This window comes from Ornithodoros turicata, chromosome 4, assembly GCF_037126465.1.
Source record: "Ornithodoros turicata isolate Travis chromosome 4, ASM3712646v1, whole genome shotgun sequence".
NCBI classification, from domain to species: Eukaryota; Metazoa; Arthropoda; class Arachnida; order Ixodida; family Argasidae; genus Ornithodoros; species Ornithodoros turicata.
Window position 1 is genome coordinate 43,167,930 of NC_088204.1, and position 23,227 is coordinate 43,191,156.

The following is a 23,227-nucleotide window of genomic DNA, read 5'->3' on the forward strand; positions in this document are numbered from 1 at the left end:
GAAGAGTGGAAGGTTGCGACGCCAGCGGTGCGGGGTCCGGCATCGTCGGCGCCGGAGAGGTCATGGTAGCTGTGTTCTGCTGTTCGGGTCACCAGTGAAGGAAGAGAGAGAACCTTCTAGTTGAAGGGTGGAACGACAACTGTTTAATTGCAAGAGCGCAGCGAGCGGGGAGCGTGCGCAGGGGCCGACGAAGATCGGCGTGCGCAGATGACGCTGTGCGCAGATGACGCTGTGACTGGCGGGGTCGCTACACGTACTTCACACCTTGGAGAGTGGGTCAGTTCATGTAGAATATGCACCCGTCGAGACTGACGAAGGTTAGGTCAGGAGAGCCTTTTACGTACTTCACACCTTGGGGAGTGGGTCAGTTCATGTAGAATATGCACCCGTCGAGACCGACCAAGGTTAGGTCAAAAGAGCCTTTTACTATTTCACACGTTGGAGAGTGGGTCAGTTCATGTAGAATATGCACCCGTCGAGACTGACCAAGGTTAGGTCAGGAGAGCCTTTTACGTATTTCACACCTTGGAGAGTGGGTCAGTTCATGTAGAATATGCACCCGTCGAGACTGACGAAGGTAGATTAGGAGAGCCTTTTACGTATTTCAACCTTGGGGAGTGGGTCAGTTCATGTAGAATATGCACCCGTCGAGACTGACCAAGGTTAGGTCAAAAGAGCCTTTTCCTATTTCACACGTTGGAGAGTGGGTCAGTTCATGTAGAATATGCACCCGTCGAGACTGACCAAGGTTAGGTCAGGAGAGCCTTTTACGTATTTCACACCTTGGAGAGTGGGTCAGTTCATGTAGAATATGCACCCGTCGAGACTGACCAAGGTTAGGTCAGGAGAGCCTTTTACGTATTTCACACCTTGGAGAGTGGGTCAGTTCATGTAGAATATGCACCCGTCGAGACTGACGAAGGTAGATTAGGAGAGCCTTTTACGTATTTCAACCTTGGGGAGTGGGTCAGTTCATGTAGAATATGCACCCGTCGAGACTGAGCAAGGTTAGGTCAAAAGAGCCTTTTACTATTTCACACGTTGGAGAGTGGGTCAGTTCATGTAGAATATGCACCCGTCGAGACTGACCAAGGTTAGGTCAGGAGAGCCTTTTACGTATTTCACACCTTGGAGAGTGGGTCAGTTCATGTAGAATATGCACCCGTCGAGACTGACGAAGGTAGATTAGGAGAGCCTTTTACGTATTTCAACCTTGGGGAGTGGGTCAGTTCATGTAGAATATGCACCCGTCGAGACTGACCAAGGTTAGGTCAAAAGAGCCTTTTACTATTTCACACGTTGGAGAGTGGGTCAGTTCATGTAGAATATACACCCGTCGAGACTGACCAAGGTTAGGTCAGGAGAGCCTTTTACGTACTTCACACCTTGTAGAGTGGGTCAGTTCATGTAGAATATGCACCTGTCGAGACTGACCAAGGTTAGGTCAAAAGAGCCTTTTCCTATTTCACACGTTGGAGAGTGGGTCAGTTCATGTAGAATATGCACCCGTCGAGACTGACCAAGGTTAGGTCAGGAGAGCCTTTTACGTATTTCACACCTTGGAGAGTGGGTCAGTTCATGTAGAATATGCACCCGTCAAGACTGACGAAGGTTAGGTCAGGAGAGCCTTTTACGTACTTCACACCTTGGGGAGTGGGTCAGTTCATGTAGAATATGCACCCGTCGAGACCGACCAAGGTTAGGTCAAAAGAGCGTTTTACTATTTCACACGTTGGAGAGTGGGTCAGTTCATGTAGAATATGCACCCATCGAGACTGACCAAGGTTAGGTCAGGAGAGCCTTTTACGTATTTCACACCTTGGAGAGTGGGTCAGTTCATGTAGAATATGCACCCGTCGAGACTGACGAAGGTTAGGTCAGGAGAGCCTTTTACGTACTTCACACCTTGGCGAGTGGGTCAGTTCATGTAGAATATGCACCCGTCGAGACTGACCAAGGTTAGGTCAGGAGAGCCTTTTACGTATTTCACACCTTGGAGAGTGGGTCAGTTCATGTAGAATATGCACCCGTCGAGACTGACGAAGGTTAGGTCAGGAGAGCCTTTTACGTACTTCACACCTTGGGGAGTGGGTCAATTCATGTAGAATATGCACCCGTCGAGACCGACCAAGGTTAGGTCAAAAGAGCCTTTTACTATTTCACATGTTGGAGAGTGGGTCAGTTCATGTAGAATATGCACCCGTCGAGACTGACCAAGGTTAGGTCAGGAGAGCCTTTTACGTACTTCACACCTTGGAGAGTGGGTCAGTTCATGTAGAATATGCACCCGTCGAGACTGACGAAGGTTAGGTCAGGAGAGCCTTTTACGTACTTCACACCTTGGGGAGTGGGTCAGTTCATGTAGAATATGCACCCGTCGAGACCGACCAAGGTTAGGTCAAAAGAGCCTTTTACTATTTCACACGTTGGAGAGTGGGTCAGTTCATGTAGAATATGCACCCGTCGAGACTGACCAAGGTTAGGTCAGGAGAGCCTTTTACGTATTTCACACCTTGGAGAGTGGGTCAGTTCATGTAGAATATGCACCCGTCGAGACTGACGAAGGTAGATTAGGAGAGCCTTTTACGTATTTCAACCTTGGGGAGTGGGTCAGTTCATGTAGAATATGCACCCGTCGAGACTGACGAAGGTAGATTATGAGAGCCTTTTACGTATTTCAACCTTGGGGAGTGGGTCAGTTCATGTAGAATATGCACCCCTCGAGACTGACCAAGGTTAGGTCAAAAGAGCCTTTTCCTATTTCACACGTTGGAGAGTGGGTCAGTTCATGTAGAATATGCACCCGTCGAGACTGACGAAGGTAGATTAGAAGAGCCTTTTACTATTTCACACCTTGGAGAGTGGGTCAGTTCATGTAGAATATGCACCCGTCGAGACTGACGAAGGTAGATTATGAGAGCCTTTTACGTATTTCAACCTTGGGGAGTGGGTCAGTTCATGTAGAATATGCACCCCTCGAGACTGACCAAGGTTAGGTCAAAAGAGCCTTTTCCTATTTCACACGTTGGAGAGTGGGTCAGTTCATGTAGAATATGCACCCGTCGAGACTGACGAAGGTAGATTAGAAGAGCCTTTTACGTACTTCACACCTTGGAGAGTGGGTCAGTTCATGTAGAATATGCACCCCTCGAGACTGACCAAGGTTAGGTCAAAAGAGCCTTTTCCTATTTCACACGTTGGAGAGTGGGTCAGTTCATGTAGAATATGCACCCGTCGAGACTGACGAAGGTAGATTAGAAGAGCCTTTTCCTCTTTCACACCTTGGAGAGTGGGTCAGTTCATGTAGAATATGCACCCGTCGAGACTGAGCAAGGTTAGGTCAAAAGAGCCCTTTACTATTTCACACGTTGGAGAGTGGGTCAGTTCATGTAGAATATGCACCCGTCGAGACTGACCAAGGTTAGGTCAAAAGAGCCTTTTACTATTTCACACGTTGGAGAGTGGGTCAGTTCATGTAGAATATGCACCCGTCGAGACTGACGAAGGTTAGGTCAAAAGAGCCTTTTACTATTTCACACGTTGGAGAGTGGGTCAGTTCATGTAGAATATGCACCCGTCGAGACTGACCAAGGTTAGGTCAGGAGAGCCTTTTACTATTTGACACGTTGGAGAGTGGGTCAGTTCATGTAGAATATACACCCGTCGAGACTGACCAAGGTTAGGTCAAAAGAGCCTTTTACTATTTCACACGTTGGAGAGTGGGTCAGTTCATGTAGAATATGCACCCGTCGAGACTGACCAAGGTTAGGTCAGGAGAGCCTTTTACTATTTCACACGTTGGAGAGTGGGTCAGTTCATGTAGAATATGCACCCGTCGAGACTGACCAAGGTTAGGTCAGGAGAGCCTTTTACGTATTTCACACGTTGGGGAGTACTGTGCGGTGAGCAGGTTGACTGTGACGATTATTCCGGCGACGAGTTGGCCTCCTTGACGAGTTCACCTATGACCAGGCCTGTGACGACCGGGCTTGTGACGAGTTCTCCGAAACCCGCAAGTAACGTATATCTCATGTTTATTTATTTATTTATTTATTTTGTCTTTTTGTTATTCCTTTTTATTTCTTGTTTATATTTTCCTTTTTTTAGTGACCAACAAGCCTGCGTGCTGCATGTCTGACCTTTCCCTTTTTTTATTTCTTTTTTCTGCCAATAAATCCCCCCTCCCAACACCGACTTAAACATTTCTATCACAATTGCCCGTTCACGGACCAAGGTAAAGGTCGCACAAATGAAGGGAACGATGAGCACATATCACCAATATCACTACACAAAGGCAAAACCGGCTGCTCGAACACGTCTTTATCGTTATCACAGTACACATGTCCCAGACCCGAGGGCTGATAGGGACGCGCAGACGAATGTCAGCACTGATATCTAGGTGTGCTATTCGTTTGCTGCTGCAAGTGACACTCAAGTGGCATTTTGCATGCAGAGCAAAGAAAAGGCACGCTCATGGGTCAACGGCAGGTGTGTAATCACGTGACGACTAGCAATGAAATCAGCCGCAAGAGGCGATTAGATCGCATAGCGCCGAGATACGCTTGGCGTCATCTCTCGACAGGAACATCGGCGGGTACATATGACAACCGCCGAACGGCACATCAGTCTTTCTAGACCACGATACTGAGTTCGAAGAGCGAGCACGCGCCATCTTGTTTCCGCGCCACGGTAGCCACGCGCGTGCCCTCTTCAGGCGCATTTTTGCGGACGATGCCATCTATCGGGTTCCGGGTGAAATGTTACTTTCTCTTGCAAGCGGCTCATCAACGCTGACGCCCTTGAGCTCACCTTTTTTTCATTAAAAAAAAACTATAAGGGCTATAGACATGCTGTTTTCACTTCTATCATCTCTGGGCCGGCGGACGTTCTTGGCCATATATTGCTCGACCGTCAAATGACTAAATACCTAAAAATCGTTAATTAACTTTTTAATGATAAAACCTACGAAGTTGTCCCAATGAGAGCATCTGCTCCTTTCGGTGACCTTATATCGTAGCCGTTTTCAGAACAAAAATCTGTTCGGTAGATCGTCCGCAAAAATTCGTCAAGGAACACCTTTTTTTTTCTTTATTTTGTTCATTGCGCATCTTCGGAGACCCGTCTTTCCTTTGCCCCCAATGTGAGAGGGTGAAAGAGCACACTGTCGCCTCTTACGTCCTGGAAAAGATTAACAGAAAATGCAACACAAGATAAGCGCAGTTCCGATAGCGTAACCCGATACATGTGTTTTTATTTTCTTTCCGCAAGTCAAAGCTCATCTTCGACGCATGAGGCGGCACTGTGGCGGCATCTTCGACGCATGAGGCTCCACCACCATCTCATTTGACGGTCGAGCAACATATGGCCAAGAACATCCGCCGGCCCAGATATAATAGAAGTCAAAACAACATTTCTATAGCCCTTCTAGTTTTCTTTTTTTTTAGAAAAAAAAACTTACACACACTGGATTGACGTAACAATGAAACAAAATGTAATCATCATCAGAATGAAACAAGAAACAGTACGCCATGCGAGTTCTACTTATAGCTTACACTCTTAGAAAAATGGCTAGTAAAAAGGTAGTAACGACTGCGGTTACTACCCTCGAAGTGCGTTACTAGTTGGTCACTAGCTGAGTACTAGCTAAGAGTTGTGGAAAGCAGTAAATACTGCCGTTACTAGCCAGAAAGTTTTGCTTACTAGCTGTTACTTGATCGATACTTATGTTTGCTACATGTTATTTTATGCCGGTTAATTTGTGATGGAGGCGATATTATCCGAGTTAAACGGTAATTTGATTTAAAAACACATGTGTCAGTAGAGTAGCATTTTATTCAATAAGGGAGAGACTTACGGCAGCGTATTATTTGCTCCTGAGACAACCGTATGCGCGCATCCACACCCAAGAAGTCGCTTCACGGCTGTTGGCGACTTCGTAATCTCAGAAGTTGCGGTGCATTATACATTATATCAGTATCTGTTGTCCAGCAAATGGCAATCTCAGCCTTTTCCTTCATAGCAACATCAGCACCGAACTGAATATGCTCTGGTCTCCCTTCAAATCCGCGTATTGATCTTTCGCCTTTGGGCTAGGATCTTTCGCGGTGGAGGGAGGCGAAAGGGAGCCGATCCTTCATATTTGGAGAAGGGCCCCTTGATAACGCGGTCCGCCCTTGGGTGGGCCGTGTCCTTGAACGCGCGGCCGATAACAAGGTCGTCGGGGCAGCACCGCTTGCGGTGCTGTTCCGGGAAGATCTTTTCCTGATCTCAGCCTTTTGGCTAAGATCAAAGTGATCAAGTGATAACGCGGTCCGCCCCCGGGTGGGCCGTGTCTTGGAATGCGCGGCCCGTAAAACGGTTGTCGGGGCAACATCGCTTGCGGTGTTGTTTCCGGGAAGATTTTTTCTAAAGATCTGCTAGGAAGAGCTGTCCTTTTTCGTTCACACCCATGCTTTGCGAATATGAGTTCGTGTAGGCGCTGTATCCCCCGAGTACACCCCCCTCCCACACACACACAACCACAGCCAGAGGTGACAGATCTTCGTATGTTTTTACTACTTCTATATACAAGTTGGGAAATATATTGGCGCTGAAAAAAACTTTAGCATTCTCTTTTTCGGAAATTATACGCAAGCCATGTATGCTTTTTTCTTTCTTTTTTCCCTGTGTACACTTTGTAATTTTCACTAAGTGAAGGTCGCGCTTTTACTAGCCAAAGGCAGTGCTATCAGCTAAGACCTACTGCTGAAAGCAGTGCTCTTTACTAGCCTCTTCAATTAGTAAAGGTTACTACTGCCACTTTTACTACCTACGGTTACTAAGATCTTAGTGGCTGGTGTGACAAGTAAGTGCTTAGTTTTTAGTTAGTACCCAAGCAGCAAAATGTACTGAAAGTCGGGTGCAATAGGGGTGGACGGTTAGGTGGAAGGCCTTGAACAGACTCGTGAAGCTAAGGAACATCGATAAGACACATACCGTCCACCCCTATTGCACTCGACTTTCAGTACATTGTGCTGCTTGGGTAAGCGCACCGACCTTATTTTTAAGAGTGTAGTCATGACCTTGTAGCAATCAGGTAGAGGCCCATTGTGACTGTTACATGCGTTATCATTACGGTGAATGTGCCAAGATTCCAAAAAGTTTCTTACGCCCCATCTAAGCTCGTGTGCCACGGTCTTTGCATTGTGAAAGTCAAAAGAATGACCTGTTTTTAGCATGTGCTCGACAAGTTCTGTGCTGTGATTCACTGCCGGTGGTTTTGATATCTGTTGCTGATGTTCTTTCAGTCTCGTGGCTTTCTTTCTTCCAGTTTCTCCCACGTAGCAGGCACTGCATTGTTCACATTCCAAACTGTATACAACACCAGATTCTTCCATGTGGGACACAGGATCTTTGGGGTGACATAAAATGTTATACAGTGTTTTGATGGGTTTAAAGGCTGTGTGTATGCAAAGTGGTTTTAAAATTCTTCGCACAGCTTCTGATAGGCCCCGAACATAGGGATTGCATACAATGTTTTCAGGAGTGGGGTTCTTCTCATGAACATCAGACATTCTAGAAATGGTACTTCTGACGAAATTGACAGAGTAATGGTTCTTGGTGAGGATGTCACTTGATAGCTTACGTTCGGTTCCTCTTGCTTGGCGAGTGCTTGAAACTGCATCTAGACGTTTGTAAAGGCTTCTGACAACAGCACGTTTGTGTTCAGGTGCGTGGTATGAATAAAAGTCTAGGACAGATCCAGTGTCACATGGTTTGCGGTAAACTGAAGTGTTAATGCGTCCTGACTCGTCACGAGTAACTAAAATGTCCAGAAAAGGAAGACTATGGTTATTCTCCTTCTTTATCGTAAACTGTATGTTAGGGTGAAGGCTGTTAAGTAACGTATGGAATGAAGTGACATCCTCGCGTTTTAAAACAACAAAAGTGTCGCAAACGTAACGTTTATAAAATTTAACAGTGGCGTTGTCAGGATTAAAAACATGTTGTTCGATGTATTCCATGACTTAATTAGCAGCCGAAACGTGAACTGGGCTCCCCATCGGGCAGTCTGCTGTTTATACACCTGGTTGTCAAGCTTGAAGTAAGTTTCTGTCAAACAAAACGAAAGTAAAGATGTGATCTCAGTCACAGACAGAGTGGTACGATCGGGTAGCGTATCGTCAGAAGATAGGCGACATTTTGCCACGTCAATAGCAAGATCGACTGGTACATTGATAAAGAGCGAAATAACATCAAAGGACAACATTATTTCGTCAGGATGGAGAACAAGATCGCGCACCGCTGAATAGAATTCATTAGAGTTCTTGTGTGTGTAAGTTTTTTTTTTTTTTTTTGTCATGATGTCCCCTGACTTTCGGTCTATCTTCAGTTTTTTTTATTTAAAAAAATCTGTATCGCCTAAAAAAAGACACACTGTATATTTTTAATGCACAGTTGTGGCATGCAATAAAGAAAGTAAAAAGTAGTGGCCATGATAGATGATAGACGGGATAGAATAGGAGGGAAAAGATGGCGTGTTTTGTTTCTGAAATGTTTCTTCTAGGGTGCCTTGTGATTTGTTTACTCCGAACGGGTGAAGAGCGTTGAACTTGTACATGAGATAAGACTCACTGCTTCCTGCCCTTCGTGCAAACCCTGCCCTTCGTGCCCTTCCTGCCCTTCCTGCCCTTCGTGCCCTCCTTCGTGCCCTTACATCGCCGTCTCCGAGTTCCTCTCATGCGTAAACTGGCCGAACGGTTTGCCCTGCTCAAAAACTGTTCGCACGTTTTCGTCTCCGTCAGCTTGTAACAGCGTTTCTCGCTCATCAGCACCCAAGCAGACACAGGGACAACTATTCTTGTCAGTGTGTACGTAAATTAAGGAGACCTGGGGTTCTCTCTCACTAGGCCTCACTGAATGCCTAGCGAGTTTTTCTTAAAAGTGGTGTGCGGACAGAAAACGCAGTCGAACTGAAGGTGCGATAGGAATAGAGGGTGCCTGAAATGCACGTAACCGGAATATTTCGTTTTGAAACAGTCGCAAACACTAGAAAAATAATTTAATCGAATTTGGCAGCTGGCTGTGAGCTTCCGGATGAATTCAGGCAACAGTGTGCAGACCGACGTCACAGGAGTTCGATTATGAAAGCAGGCTTCCGTCACAAAATGTGGTCTTTCGACTCGCAATTTGCTGCCGAACATTCGCTAGAAACATCTGCGTTCATGCTTTCAGTGTTCCGGATTGCAATGAGCCTGGCGACGCCGTCAGCTGAGCGATTGTGAATCTTGCCGGCAATGCCAATTAGGTCAACGGAAGAGGCGAAGCAAGGAATGGCCGTTTCAACCGGAAGCTGCCAGTTTTTGTTTTTTTTAATTCGATGTTTTTGATGTTTAATAAGAAAACACGAATGAATTTTGCGAAACTTTTTCGGTGTTTTCTTCGTGGAAGGCATTTCCAACTGGATATCACATTAACTTTATATTTCCAGGTTCCTCACGGACACCATCTGTAAGCAACAAGATCAGGCACTCTGTACCTACCTGCGGCTGTCTGTTAGCTTTTCGCATATAGTGAGTGTGAAAATCACTGTATGGCGAAAAATTATGGTGATTACGGGAAGATGTTAGTTAGTAAAGAGGTTCACGCAAAAGTTTCAGCCATTCCTGAATGTGAGCTTTCGCGTGCCCGAAAAAACACGCATGAGGGATCTGAACCTCACGATGCACTTGGCTAACAAGCAAAATGTCAACGTTTGACACATAGTGCGTTTGGCAAAAGGCTTGCAAACGTCACATTCCAACGAAGGTCCACCGCCGTATTTTAAGAATCATACATCGAATGCATTTCTAACCGCGTCATTATTCAGAAGTTGAAATATCAGATATAATGATGTACTTCTGAACTTGTAATGCTAGGGGCTCCTACACACCACTGCATCAAGTGCCCGTAACCCCAACTGTAATGTGTTTAATAGTAGATTATAATTTTGTGATGCGTTTTGCTTACCATAACAAAATATGAAGAAGAAGAGTGAGCTACACAACACTACGTATGTTCCGAATAGGAACTTATTGTTAGTATATATTCTTTTATTTATTGCAAAAGAAGCGTTGCCTTTGTCTAAAATCTCTGCGGATATTTCTTGCACCTCAGTGCTCTTATTTTCGTGGAGCGCTGTTTAATTGCGTCTCACTGTACTTTAGTGAATGTGTGCAATATGTGAACGTACCATCGATGTTCGCGTCGAAGGTCTTCGTCCATGCGACATTCCCATGAAAGTATGGAATGAAGTGAATGTTCAGGACTCCATTTTTCTCTTTAGGACAGGACTGCATGAAAAGATAAAACAGTTTGCATAAAATATAATACAATTTACGGATTGTGTCCATAATCCTCATGTGCAATTTGCGTAATTTTCCCACAGAAATGTATTAAAAGCAGTCTTCGGAAGTAACTTAGTTACAAATAACTAGTCACAAAAAAGTTAACTTATAACTGCAACTAGTTACTTGTCCCGACAATCTAACTTGTAACTGTAACTAGTTACTTTTCTCGGTAACTAGTAGCTTTATTTCGAAATTGTAGATTTGCATGATGATTTCCTCACTTCGCATTTGTTTCACAACTGCACCGAATGTGGTGCAGTCACCACAGGGGTACGAAGTTGCCATAGAAACTCATTGTAGCGGAAAACCCACGTGACCTCCGGAGCTGGACCAATGACTGAGGACTAGTCAGCCCTTTTTTTTTTTTTTTTGATTATGTCGCCAATGACGTAGAATGCAGTAGCCACCGTTACTCTCGAACTACTTTCCTCCTTTCTGCACTGCTTCCCCGCTTTTGATCTTGTTGCCTGTTTCTCTCTTTTTCTTGTTATTCGGTTTGCGCTTGTTCGAATGCAGTGGGAGTTACAGAAAAACGGAGCCTTGGTAGTTTTGAAATGTGAAGGATTTTATTGTGCGGTATACGTCTATGCAAGCGACAGGTACACAGCATATGTTTGCAATAACGAGACCTGCATCACATTAATATTGCTCCGGAATATGCTTGAAGAAGCCTGACGACCTCGGTCTGCCTCGGGCAAGGACTGCTACGGGGGAGTGGAGCTCAGTGGCTGCAAGATTAAGATTAGGATCAGATATACAGGGTGTTTCACGAAAATCCCTCGGCTGAATAATTCGTGAACAGGTGGCGCTATTGAAGAAATTTCTTTTTGGTAAAGATCCTTGGGACGTCGGCCATGAACTGAGTAGTGAGTGGCTGATTTGCATACGCTCGCTAATTAGATAATCATCTTAACTTTTAACTTTTACTTCGCACTCTTACAGAACCCCTGTTTCACGCACGGAACATTCAGCGAAAAATATTGCAAGGAAAAAACCGCATCGACACTTAGTGATTTTTCCGAGTAATTAATCGGTTTCGGTTTACATATTTCTTGCGCGGAGCAGTGAACCAATGCGCTCTTCAGATCCGCTATCCAGCTGTCAATTTCGTGTTCATCCGCCTGGTTGACACACGGGGGTGACGGAAGATGCGTAAAATAGAGGTTCCGTAAGCGTGCGAAGTAAAAGGTAAAAGTTAAGATGTTTATCGAATTAGTGAGGGTATGCAAATGAGCCGCTCACTACTCAGTTTATGGCCGATGTTCCAAGGATCTTTACCAAAAAGAAATGTCTTCGATAGCGCCACCTGTTCACGAATTATTCAGCCGGGGGAGTTTCGTGAAACACCCTGTATAGCTATGCACCTGAAAGCTGCAATCTAAACACAAAGTCTAAAGGTGCTATTGAATACGAAAAATAAGAAAGATTATGGTACGGTTGTGAAACTCGCAGCTATGGGGTGTGATCAGCGACATAGGTACCAAACATATCCTTGATTGCGCTACCTCACAATGATATATTGATACGGGCAGCACAGCGTGATGATGGCAATGGTTTAATGAGCAGAATGAGAATGGTACAATGGGAATGGCCGCGCGTGGTGGCATGGGCCCGCCGCCCTCGTCGTCGTTACACTGCCCCCCTCCGAAGGCGCGACCCCCGGGCGCGGCACGTCAGGGTCAGCAGGAAGATGAGTGGACAATGTGATCAGAAAGGCAACCGTGCGGCGGACGATGGAGATGCATGATGGTGACGCACAAAGGGTGGACAGGTGGCCGATGATGGGGCGCTTGTGAATTGGGCTTGGTGAACGCTGTGCTGCCTGTACAGGGTCGGGGCCGAGGGTATCCTCCACTGTGCGCTGCCGTCATGGGCGTCGTTGGGCGTCTTCGGGGCTGGGGCATCTTCGGGGCGTCGTCGTCTCGTCATAAGGGCTGGCGTCTCGTCGGGGCTGGGGCGTCGATGGCCACGACAAGAACGCTTGCGAAGAAGGATAGCCCGCACCTCCACCAGATGATAGTTCCGCTAGCTCCGCGCGCGGCTTAGCGCGCGGAGATTCATTCTCTCGGCTGCCCGGCTTCCGGCTGCTCATTAAAGTTTGGTGCTCCTCTATCCTACCTATCCTACAACTTGCGTCAATAAACAGGACGAATACCCAGGCTTTAGAGCTACGTACAGGACAGCTACTAAGTTAAAGGGACTATGAAATTTACCGAACCCCCATTCTTTTTTTTTTCTGGAAACGGTTCTTCCCGTCGGGAAACTAATATTCCTGAAATTTTTTCGGCCGAAATCGCTCCACTCTGTGAGAAGCGCGCGCTTCAAGTTTGTCTTCCGCATTCCTCCTCTCCCGTGCGCCTTCTCCAGTGGAGCGAGCAATTATGCGGGCCGTGCTGGCTGGGACCCGTTACGTCACCGGTGTTCCGCAATGCCAAGCAACGCTGTTGTGAGACTGTGAGCGCAGTGGGGCAGTGGCTCCTGCCAGTCGCACATACATGGTCACAAGGTCTCTGGTCACGTCTGAAGTCTGAAGCATTACGTTTCTCTTCGTTGCAGGCGTTCAGATAACAGCCTATAATGAAGAGCTTTTTGCGTGTGAATCGTTTGCTACACTTGCCCTGGCAGGTATGACATGTGAGCTGTACTTTTTCGTCGAATGTAATCGTCCTCTGCTCGGCGGCCGTTCACAACAGGAAACGCAAGTACACATCCCCGTGGCTATGAGGATGTTGCTGACGAGATACATGGGGCTCTAACGATTCGCCGCAATTACCATTAGCGATTCTCGTTGTATTGGTTGTTTCGCCGTCACCAGTGGACAGTGTCTGGTGGTTGCCTGGCGTTGCAATTATATTTACGTGTTGGCATTTGACAACAAAGCAACTGCGCAGTTGCTTTGTTGTCAGATGCCAACACTTCACAACGCGCGTTGTGAAGTGCGACCGTGATACTTCGAAGCTGACCCCCTTTGTTGCTCGATTTGTTTGTACGAATTATCAATGCAAAAGACTTGATGGTCTAATATTTTGTTTTACCTTGTTTCAACTCGCGTTCACAATTACCATTACAATTATTATTCAAAGCAGCTTCGCGCTTTCAAGCGATTCTGATTTACTCTGCATTTCGTGGTCTACGGACGCGACGGGCTGGTCGTATTTCCTTGCGTCAAAGGACTTATTGTTTGCCTAAGAATATGTTTCACGCAAGAATTTGTTTTATGAGGTATTCAGTGTTCAGCACTTCGTAAATGTGAACAGTTGGCATTAACAACAACCATGCCTACGGAAACTCAAATGCAGCGTATTCTGCAAGTTCAACACATTTATTGTTCAACGAGGTTTACAATACTATGTAATACATTCGTAATCAATCCCGAGACTGAGGGATACAAACTAACGACACGAGCTCGCCTGCTTCATTGCCACCTTATACTGTGGTGTTACATAAATTTGAAGTCACCGGTTGAGGTACCTGTAAAGAGGCAAAAGCCCCAGTGGTCACGTAACATCCCTATATTTTGCAATTAAAAAAACAAACAAGTAATTGGTACTATTTGAAATAAACTGCTTTTTGGTCTTCTGGCGGAAATCTGCCTTCTTCGTAAGAAAACTGCCCAGTATGCCATCTGGACAGAGTGTCCTCAGCTGTGCAGGCTCCACCGAGGATGTGGGCTCACATGTATACGTGTCAAGGACGAGGGCACCAGGCGGAAACAGCTGAAATGTCGGCATTTAGCGCAAATAGTACGGTAACTAAAATACACAAGAGTTAATAACTGAAACATCTACACATGCACATTATATGCTACACATGCATAATTTTTATGCATATGCAAGCACAGGATGTATTTTTTACACTGCCGCACAACGCATCTAACAACTGCATTGGCACCTATGTTATCAGCAAATAAGGGCTGAAGTCGCTCCGCAGGCTTTAGAGGATGCCTAGAGCAAGTTGAACTGGTTGAACCACTGATATAGTAGTGGTTGGTAAGGTTATTTTTGGTATTGTAAAACTAAGCACAAAGTTGTAGCAGGAACAGAATCTCCTGACAACATATTGCGTCCAACGTGGGTTTCTTTATTTTAGAGGTGAACTGCAGATCACTTGCTGTAGTTTTTCTGGCATGTTACCCCGGTGAAACCCCGGTGTACCCCGGTACTTCGGCTGCCATGTACTGCTGCCATGCACTTGGACCACCCTGGTATGAGAGGAGAAAAAGAATAACACAGTATGCAACTCCAGTTCTGGTGAATGCAAATGGATCTAATCCTCCTGAGTAATGATTATCAGATAAGGAACAGAAGTCTGCACTACTTTAAAGCAACCTAGCTCATTCAGGTGTCAACAAGAAAATGTCCTCCTCAATATCGTATTTGTGCACATAATAAAGTAAACTTAAATCAAACTTTAAGAAAGCTTGTGAACAATATACAGAGCCCGAATGGCAGGCAATACAATGCTGCAAAGAGGAATCTTGAAGGAGGCGGCACAGCATTTGTCTGCTCCGAATAAGGATTTGCAGTGATCATGCTGTCTCAGCTCTGGGGTTTCAGGCTCCGCTGAGGAAGTTACCTCTAAACATGAAAGCAGATGAGTGAAGAGAAAAGAACGGATACATATGTTCAATGTATACGCTCTGCAAGTAAGCGAGCGTTCTGCGCATTTCTCCTCTCCCGGTTACTCCAGTCGGGAAGCCCCATTGGCTACGGCGGCGCCCTCCCTCTTCCATCTCATTGCCTCTTCTCATGCGCAGAGACGCACTTGCAGAGCGTATTACATAAATATTCTGTTAAAGTATGATTTCTAAGATCATGTTAAGCGAAGCCTATTTTGATCACCAGTGCACCACCCGAGTTTAGTGACTAGGTTCGGTAACTTCTATTTTGTCGTTTTTTTTTTTTTATTGTCTCTCCCTCTTGTGTGCCAAGTCACGTAAGGTTCCAAGTCACGCAGATGAGAATCAACGCATTTACACAATCCTGAAATCTCTGATAGCATTTGGACCACACAGATTGTGAGATCTTTGTTAGCCCCAATAGCGAAAACTACTCACACTTTTGCGCCGTTTAGGTGGATGTTCTTTCCCCGGTGGGGACAGGTATTCTGATGGCACTACACCTTGATTGAAATGACACTGAGCTCGGTATCCAGTATGTTGAAGAGATTCAGCGTCACCCTTCTTAATCGCAATTATGGAAATGTTCCCTACAAACACGAGCAGTCGATGGCACCGCACCGTCCTTCCATTCCAATGGTCCGATTGCTTCGTGCCATCAAAAGCTGTCCGTCTGGTCACTGGGAAGCACATGACATTGGATGCAGGACGAATATTGCCGGGAATTAGGGCAATCAACCATCCAACATTGTCTCGGCATGTCGGCGAAAACCACAGGATGCGACAGCAATAGACTGCGACCGTGGCGCGGAGGCTGGCGTCATGGAGATTTCCACTCCCCATGAACGCATACTCGGGATCCTACGGCTCATGCTCCTGGCGGGACCACGACACGTCATGATGACGTGTCGCGGACCCGGCCATGGTTACATCAAGTTGCTCGCTGTGTCTCTGGGCGGCAGCCCACCACACTGTAAATATTTTCACACCTTTAAAGGTGTAAAATTGGTGTATTCTCATGTATTACACCTATTTTCCACCCTAGAACCTTGGCTTGAAAATTTTCGAGGGTGTAACTATAGGTGAATTACACCCTCTTATGAGACATTGTCACACTCCAAATGACAATCCAATGACACTCCAAAGTACCAAGCATGTGCCTTCTGTAAAAACTAGAAACACTATATTTTCGAAGTGAAGCTGTAATAATTTCCAGCTGCCTCTTCTATGGTTTGCGGGTTACATTACACCCTTCCATACAATTACACCCTTGACTTCTTGAGGGTGTTCTGTTACACCTTAAAATGTGTGCGCCATGCACATGTTCTTTTACACCCTTTAAGGTGTAAAATTATTTAGAGTGCACGGCGCCGCGCAAGCTGTAGTCCCTTCGCCGCTCCGTTTAAATTCGGTGCCGAGAATACTCCTCGCACGACGAAGGTAAAATTTTGGTTCTAGACTCAGAAATATGTTTTCTTTCTGTTGAAGCGAGATAAAATCATTTCATTGTCCCTTTAAACGAGGCAAGCTCAGTGATGTAAACTTCGAACACCAGTTGCTGCTCACGTGTAAAATCTATAAAGAGCACATATACATAACTTCCATCTTTGCAATAAAGCCTGTGGATGCCATGTCTTTGTTTGGAAAATCCGCAAAGTAACTGGAACTAGTAACTGTAACTTAACTAGTTACTTTCGTCATGAAATAACTGCAACTGTAACTTTGTTGCGTTTTTGCTCGTGTAACTGTAACTTTGTTACTTTGCAAAGCAACTTTTCCCAAGACTGATTAAAAGCCACGTGTATGTACAGATATGCAGGAGTACGACTGTATCTGCGGATAAGGGCCGATGTTCACACAATAGCCTGATTTCTGCATGGAACTTGAAGGTTCCAAAATCGGCGGATACAACTGCATGCCTCCGCGTACAGGAAAGGTATCCACGCCACTATTCGCAAATTAGCACTATCGAGACCCTGCCTACGTCCCCTATGTGGGCCAACTATTGAGGGTAGTCAATAAATCCAGAATGACGTGTCAAAGTAGGTTTGTGTAGCTGTAAATGACACAACGTCCATACGCAGTTTTTATGCTCAGAAATAAAAATGTCTGTCGCGTAACATTTTGATCATGCAGGTTTTGCCTACAAATGTAATGATTACGGATGTGTGGGTATGGTATTCGAAGCCTTGAACTTTACGGCCGTTAATAAAGGCAGTATTCTGTAGATCGCTGCCAGTCGGCAACGGCTAATGCCAGTTACGATAATGAGGTTGCTTGCTGGATTTCGCTACAATGACAATACATGCTGGAGCACTGCACGGGCCGGAATTTACCAGGCCGACTGGGCCCGTACCCGACGCCACGGAGGCTTACCCGACCCGGACGCCGAAAACCTGGCCGAGGCCCGTATCGCAGTTGCAATGTGGCGGACACTGTAGCCAGCAAACAGCGTAAACCATACATATGCTTGGTTCGAGGTAACTCGTTACTGTAACTAAGTTCCTTTTTTTGGTAACTTGTAACTTAACTGGGTACTTTTGCGCCGTGGTAACTTTGAAATGAACTCGTTCCTTTTTCGGGTAACTTTGCCAAAGTAACTTAAGTTAAGTTCCAAGTTACTTTCAAACTCGCTTTTCACTCACGTCCACATATTTTCTTGCTTTCTCTCCGGTTCCTTCATGGCATTTTTTGCCATGAAACATGATATTCAATCAATGACAGTATTTTATTCAGGAAGTAAGAACCGCTGCCATTCAAATGACGCTGAACCATTGTACACCCACAGGGAGTAAGATCGAAAGCGTTCGAATAGACCTCTACCAGAGAAAGGTCATCATGACATTGGTAGACAGACTGAAACCGAAACAAATCTGAAGGAGAGGGCTGGGTTCCACGAACGCGCACTTGTTCTCTGCCTCCCATTGCACGAAGAGCAGGACCAAGGGTCGCGTCCCTTTAAGATATCATATCGTAATCCCCTCAAGACCGTGGCTTTCGGGCGCGAGCTTGTTCACCTCTAGCTTCGAGCGTAGTTCAATTCTACCAAATTTGCGGCACTGTCGAACACTATGACGTCATTTGTTTACAAACAGGGAGAGGTCTATTGGTGACATAAACGAAAACGATCTGAGCGTGTCGCACTCCTCCGTGGGCAACTCAAGGTCTAACTCAACTGCTCATGCGCGCTGCACCTGCGTTATGCTATTTTGTGTCCGAAGTAACTTAAAAGTAACTCGTTCTTTCTTTTAAGTAACTCAGTAACTGCGAGTTACATTTCAGGCTGAAGAACTTCGTTATTAACTTAGTTACATTTTTCACACGGTAACTTAACTTGCAACGATTTCTTTTTGACGGGTAACTTCTTAATCTATGCTTGGAACGCACAACTGTAGCTTTTGATGCCGTTTGTACTTGTAGCAACATGTGGGCGTCGAGTCTAGAGCGCCTCTTCATGGTTGATGGTATCCTCCCAGAGGGAGGACATATGCAGACAGGCTAGTCAGCCATTATGGTATATATATATATATATATATATATTTATTATTTATTATTATTTATTTATTTATTTATATGTGTCTACTAACAGCCTAAAGCCTTACCAGCAGTACACAATAAAAACACACAACACAGGAATGTATTAATACAATAAAATTAAACGTTCACAGCACAATGAAAGAGCAGCTCGCATTGGCCATACTTTTACAAACATCAGAGTTCACATGCGCGGCGAAGAGCTGATTGGACACTTCTCATATTACTATTAAACAAGTCAACGCAAGCAGAATTAATGTTACTTGAAATCTGTATTCTTAATGAGGGACATTTTTCTGTAGAGCTACCAAAAACATGGAACATTCGCAGCGCCCTGGTGTTGCGCTTTGGGACGGAGAGAGCTAGCCTCGTAATTACACTAGTACAATCTACACGATTTTGTAGACACTTATACAAAAATATCTGATCACGGTAAACCCGTCTGCTCAAAAGGGATGGCAGTGAAATGCTGTCACTTAACCACGGAAAGCGGTACTCTACTGTGCGCACGAGTCTTTTTTGCACCTTCTCAATTTTCTCTGCATTGGTTTTTGACAGTGAATTCCAGGCCACTGACCCGAACTCCAATATAGGCAGAACAAGTGACCGGAATAAAGATATAATGCAGTTGGGATTGCTAAAAGCTTTCGTCACTCTTGCAATTGCTCCAAAAATAGAGTAAGCCTTGTTGGTAACAGCAACAGTGTGATCACCAAACGCAAGTCTGCTGTCAAACGTCACACCTAAATCGCGTACAATAGATTCACGATGAATGTTTACAGTTTCTATACTGTAAGCATAAGTAATTGGCGATGGCTTCATTGTGTAAGTCATAACATGAGATTTCTGCGAGTTCAACACGAGGCCGTTATGGCGACACCATTTCACAAGAGAATTGATATCATCTTGGATCCTTTGACAATCTGCAGTGCTGTCTACAGAACCAAACAGCTTAACATCATCCGCGAACTGAAGTAATTCACAGTGTTTTATGACAGAGATTAAGTCGTTAGCATAAATATTAAACAATAAGGGTCCTAAGGTGGAGCCCTGTGGAACACCTGAGGAAGGAATGAAGGTTTTGGAGCGCGCACCATGCAATTGAACGTGATTAGGACGACAAGTCAAGTAACTAGTGAACCACTTACAAAACTTTTCCGAAAGACCATAAATCCCCATCTTGTAGATAAGACGAGAATGATTGACCAAATCGAATGCTTTTGAGCAATCAAAATAGACAGCGTCAACCTGACCTCTATGGCCAACACGTGCAGCTGTATAATCTAAAAAAGTAACTAGATTGGTCTCAACTGAAGGACCCTTGATATAACCGTGCTGGGCGGACGACATATAAGCAACAAAGTAAGCAGAAAGAGAACATTGTACTGTCTTCTCAAAAACCTTAGAAAATGAACACAATAATGAAATTGGCCTGTATTTTGTAACATCATCACGTCTACCACATTTGTGAATAGGAATAATCATAGTCTGTTTCCATGAATCGGGAAAAATACCCTGTGAGAGAGACAGATTGAATATGTGACTAAGTACCGGAGCTAAAATATCGCTGCAGCCCTTTACAATAAACACAGGCACAGAGTCTACACCCATGGATTTCTTGGGGGGCAGTTTCTTAATTGCACACAATACATCTGCCTCAGTCACGGTAGGTAGTCGAAGACAGGTGTACGTGCCCAGGAGGTCAGGGGTGTCCAATGTTTCACTCACATAGACCGAAGAAAAATATGCAGCAAAAGCTTCGCACACTGCTGACGGCTCTGACATCAACACACCTTGGTGCTTCACAGCAATGTTTGGTCGGCAAGAGTTTCGACAATACGAAAGGTGCTTCCAAAAGAGATTTGGGTTGGCGGTCACATTTCTAGATATTAATTCATCATTGGCTGTTTTGTCGCGTTTGAAGAGCATCTTTACTTCCCTACGACACTGGCGAAACTTTAGATACCAATGTTCAGCGCCGCTTCGTTTGAATTTCCTATGATATTTTAACTTTTTTCGCAACGCACCCTTGAGTTCCCACGACCTACACCTACGTACCTATGTACCTACACCTACACAAATTATGTCTAACTGTTACTTGATGTGCTGTTAACAAATTTTATGCTTTATGCTTAGTAATCAATCTACTGGTACTGTACAGTTCTCACCTTTCTGGGGAGCTTAGAACTCAAATTATCCTTCCTGTGTGAATATCAGCTACTTCTTTTTTAAAAGCCCGAAATACACAAAACTACTAGCCGAATTACCGAGCATTGCACACCTAACTAAAGGGTACTCCCCTACTTCACATGACATGCTGAATGTGAACGTGTTCCACATGTTCCACACTAACTATATTTTTTACTAACACTGCAGTACATTCATCGGCACATGTGAAACTAGCCTTCATAAGTGCATAGATGCAAACTCGTTTTGGTTCTGATGATATATTCACGTGGCATAACATAAGGGTGGAGTGGAAGACACTGGCATGATACGTTACGCCACTAGCAGTTATGATTTTTCACTGATACCTACAATCCAACAATGTAATTCTCACCATGCTTACAGCAAAGTAAACACAGGCTTCTGTTGTTTTCATGGTACACAGTAGAAATTTTGTTAATGTGACGACGGTCGTTCCCGTGGATTTTGGAAGTAAAACCATTTTAGGACAATAAAAAAGCTGTTGTCATAGCTGTAGGCTATGAAAAGTAGTAAATTAAAGAAGCTGGTAAAACTCATAGTGAGGCATTTAAACTTTTTTCCTTCATCTTTTCAAAGTTTATATACTGTTACAGGTTACAATAGGTCCGAGTACAGTATAGTCCTTGCAGTCCTAGTTCCACAGCTCAACTGTTCGTGGTCCCGTGCCCCCCGTTGCCTGTCTCGGGTCACGTGCCCGTTTACACAGCCGTCATCGTCTTCGGCTCCGCAACACTACTCCCCCTCCTCTCCCGAAGGAGGCGGAGCGACATCCCGAGGGTGTTGGTCGTTGGCAGGGCCTCGGTACGGCGCCAGACGGTCGATGTGAACTACTACAGGTCTGGATCGCCCCGGACGTCTGAGTCGGTACACGACGTCATTCAGCCGCTTCATAACAGTGAACGGTCCTTGCCACGGCCGCTGAAACTTCGGCGAAAGACCGCGTCTACGCACCGGGTTGTACAGCCAGACTAGCTGTCCCTCCGAAAACCCACCACCGTTCGCACGAAGGTCATACCGGGTCTTCATGCGCGTAAACGCCTGCCGCATGCGATCCCTAGCGAACCTGTGGACGATGTCCAACCGTGCGCGTAGCGTACGAAGATAGGTGCCGGTGCTGGAGGCAGCTTCTGAGTCAGGCGTCGGACCAAACACGAGGTCGCTCGGAAGACGTAACTCTCGACCGGTGAGCAGCATCGCTGGTGTCTCCTGGGTAGCCTCGTGGACTGCTGTTCGGTAGGACAGGAGGAAGAGGGGTATGAGGTCGTCCCAGTTCCTGTGATTATCGGCCACAAACAGGCTCAGGTGTTGAAGTATCGTGCGATTGAACCGCTCGACCATGCCGTCCGACTGGGGATGGAGCGGTGTCGTGCGCGTCTTCGTTATGCCAAGGCAACGACACATGCCTTGAAACACCTGCGACTCGAAGTTCCTGCCTTGGTCTGAATGCAGCTGCAGCGGGGCTCCGAAGCGTGAAACCCACTCATTCACTAGCGTTTCTGCCACCATGACAGCTTCTTGATTCGGAAGACAATATGCCTCGGGCCACTTCGTGAAGTAATCCATGATGACCAGGATGTACTTGTTCCCGCGCGTCGTCACAGGCAGTGGTCCTAGGATGTCAAGGGCCACTCTTTCGAACGGTACTCCAGCGGCGCACTCCTGGAGCATACCCCTTGTACGTGTGCGTGGCCCCTTTCGCGAAGCACACAGGTCGCAGAACCGGCACCACTCTTCGACGTCCCGCTTGTACTCCACCCAGTAGTACCGCGCTCGGACTTTTGCCAGTGTCTTGTTCACGCCGAAGTGGCCCCCAGCAGCGCTGCTGTGAATCATCTTCAGAACGTCCTTTCTAAGGGCCGCTGGCACTATGAGTTGACGCTCGGCAGTTCGCCCATCTGCGGACTCCCACCTGCGGAAAAGGAGGCCGCCGTGCAGTTCGAGCGATTCCCACAGCGACCAGTAGCTCTTTAGCTGCTCAGATTGACGGGACACTTCCTTCCACGGTGGCCGCGCTCCATCGCGCTTCCAAGCGATGACAGGGCCGATGTTTTCGTCGGCTTCCTGCGCCGCCCTCATGGTCTCGCTGTTGGCTTCGGAGTCGACTCCCACTGCGCAGGCCGCTCGCTCAGCAGGTGCGTGCTGAGTGCATTCCCCGTCTTTCCCGTCGACACAGGGCAACCTTGACATGGCGTCGGCATTCGTGTGATCCCGACCTCGACGGTGTTTCGCAGTGAAGTCGTACTCTTGCAGTGTCTGCCACCTGTCCCTCGCGCCACCTGTCCCTCCGGATTGCGAAAGGAGAGAAGCCACTGTAACGCCGCATGATCTGTCCTGAGAGTGAAGTGACGCCCGTATAGGTAATGGTGGAAATGCTGTACCGCCTTGACGACTGCTAGCAGCTCCCGCCGTGTAACACAATAGTTTCTCTCAGGCTTACGGAGCGCCCTGCTAAAGCATGCAATTATCCTCTCTTCACCGTCTTGCACTTGCGATAGGACAG

General features: G+C 46.1%; 1 protein-coding gene across 2 annotated transcripts in view; it reads right to left on the reverse strand.

Moving 5' to 3' along the window:
* Positions 1–23,227, reverse strand: part of LOC135393060 (lysosomal alpha-mannosidase-like) — a 492,848-nt gene that overhangs the window by 436,353 nt on the left and 33,268 nt on the right. For both annotated transcript variants that reach the window (XM_064623632.1, XM_064623631.1), the window contains exon 2: positions 10,211–10,310. In XM_064623632.1, coding sequence (XP_064479702.1) covers positions 10,211–10,310 — 100 coding nt within the window. The remainder of the gene's footprint in view (positions 1–10,210; positions 10,311–23,227) is intronic.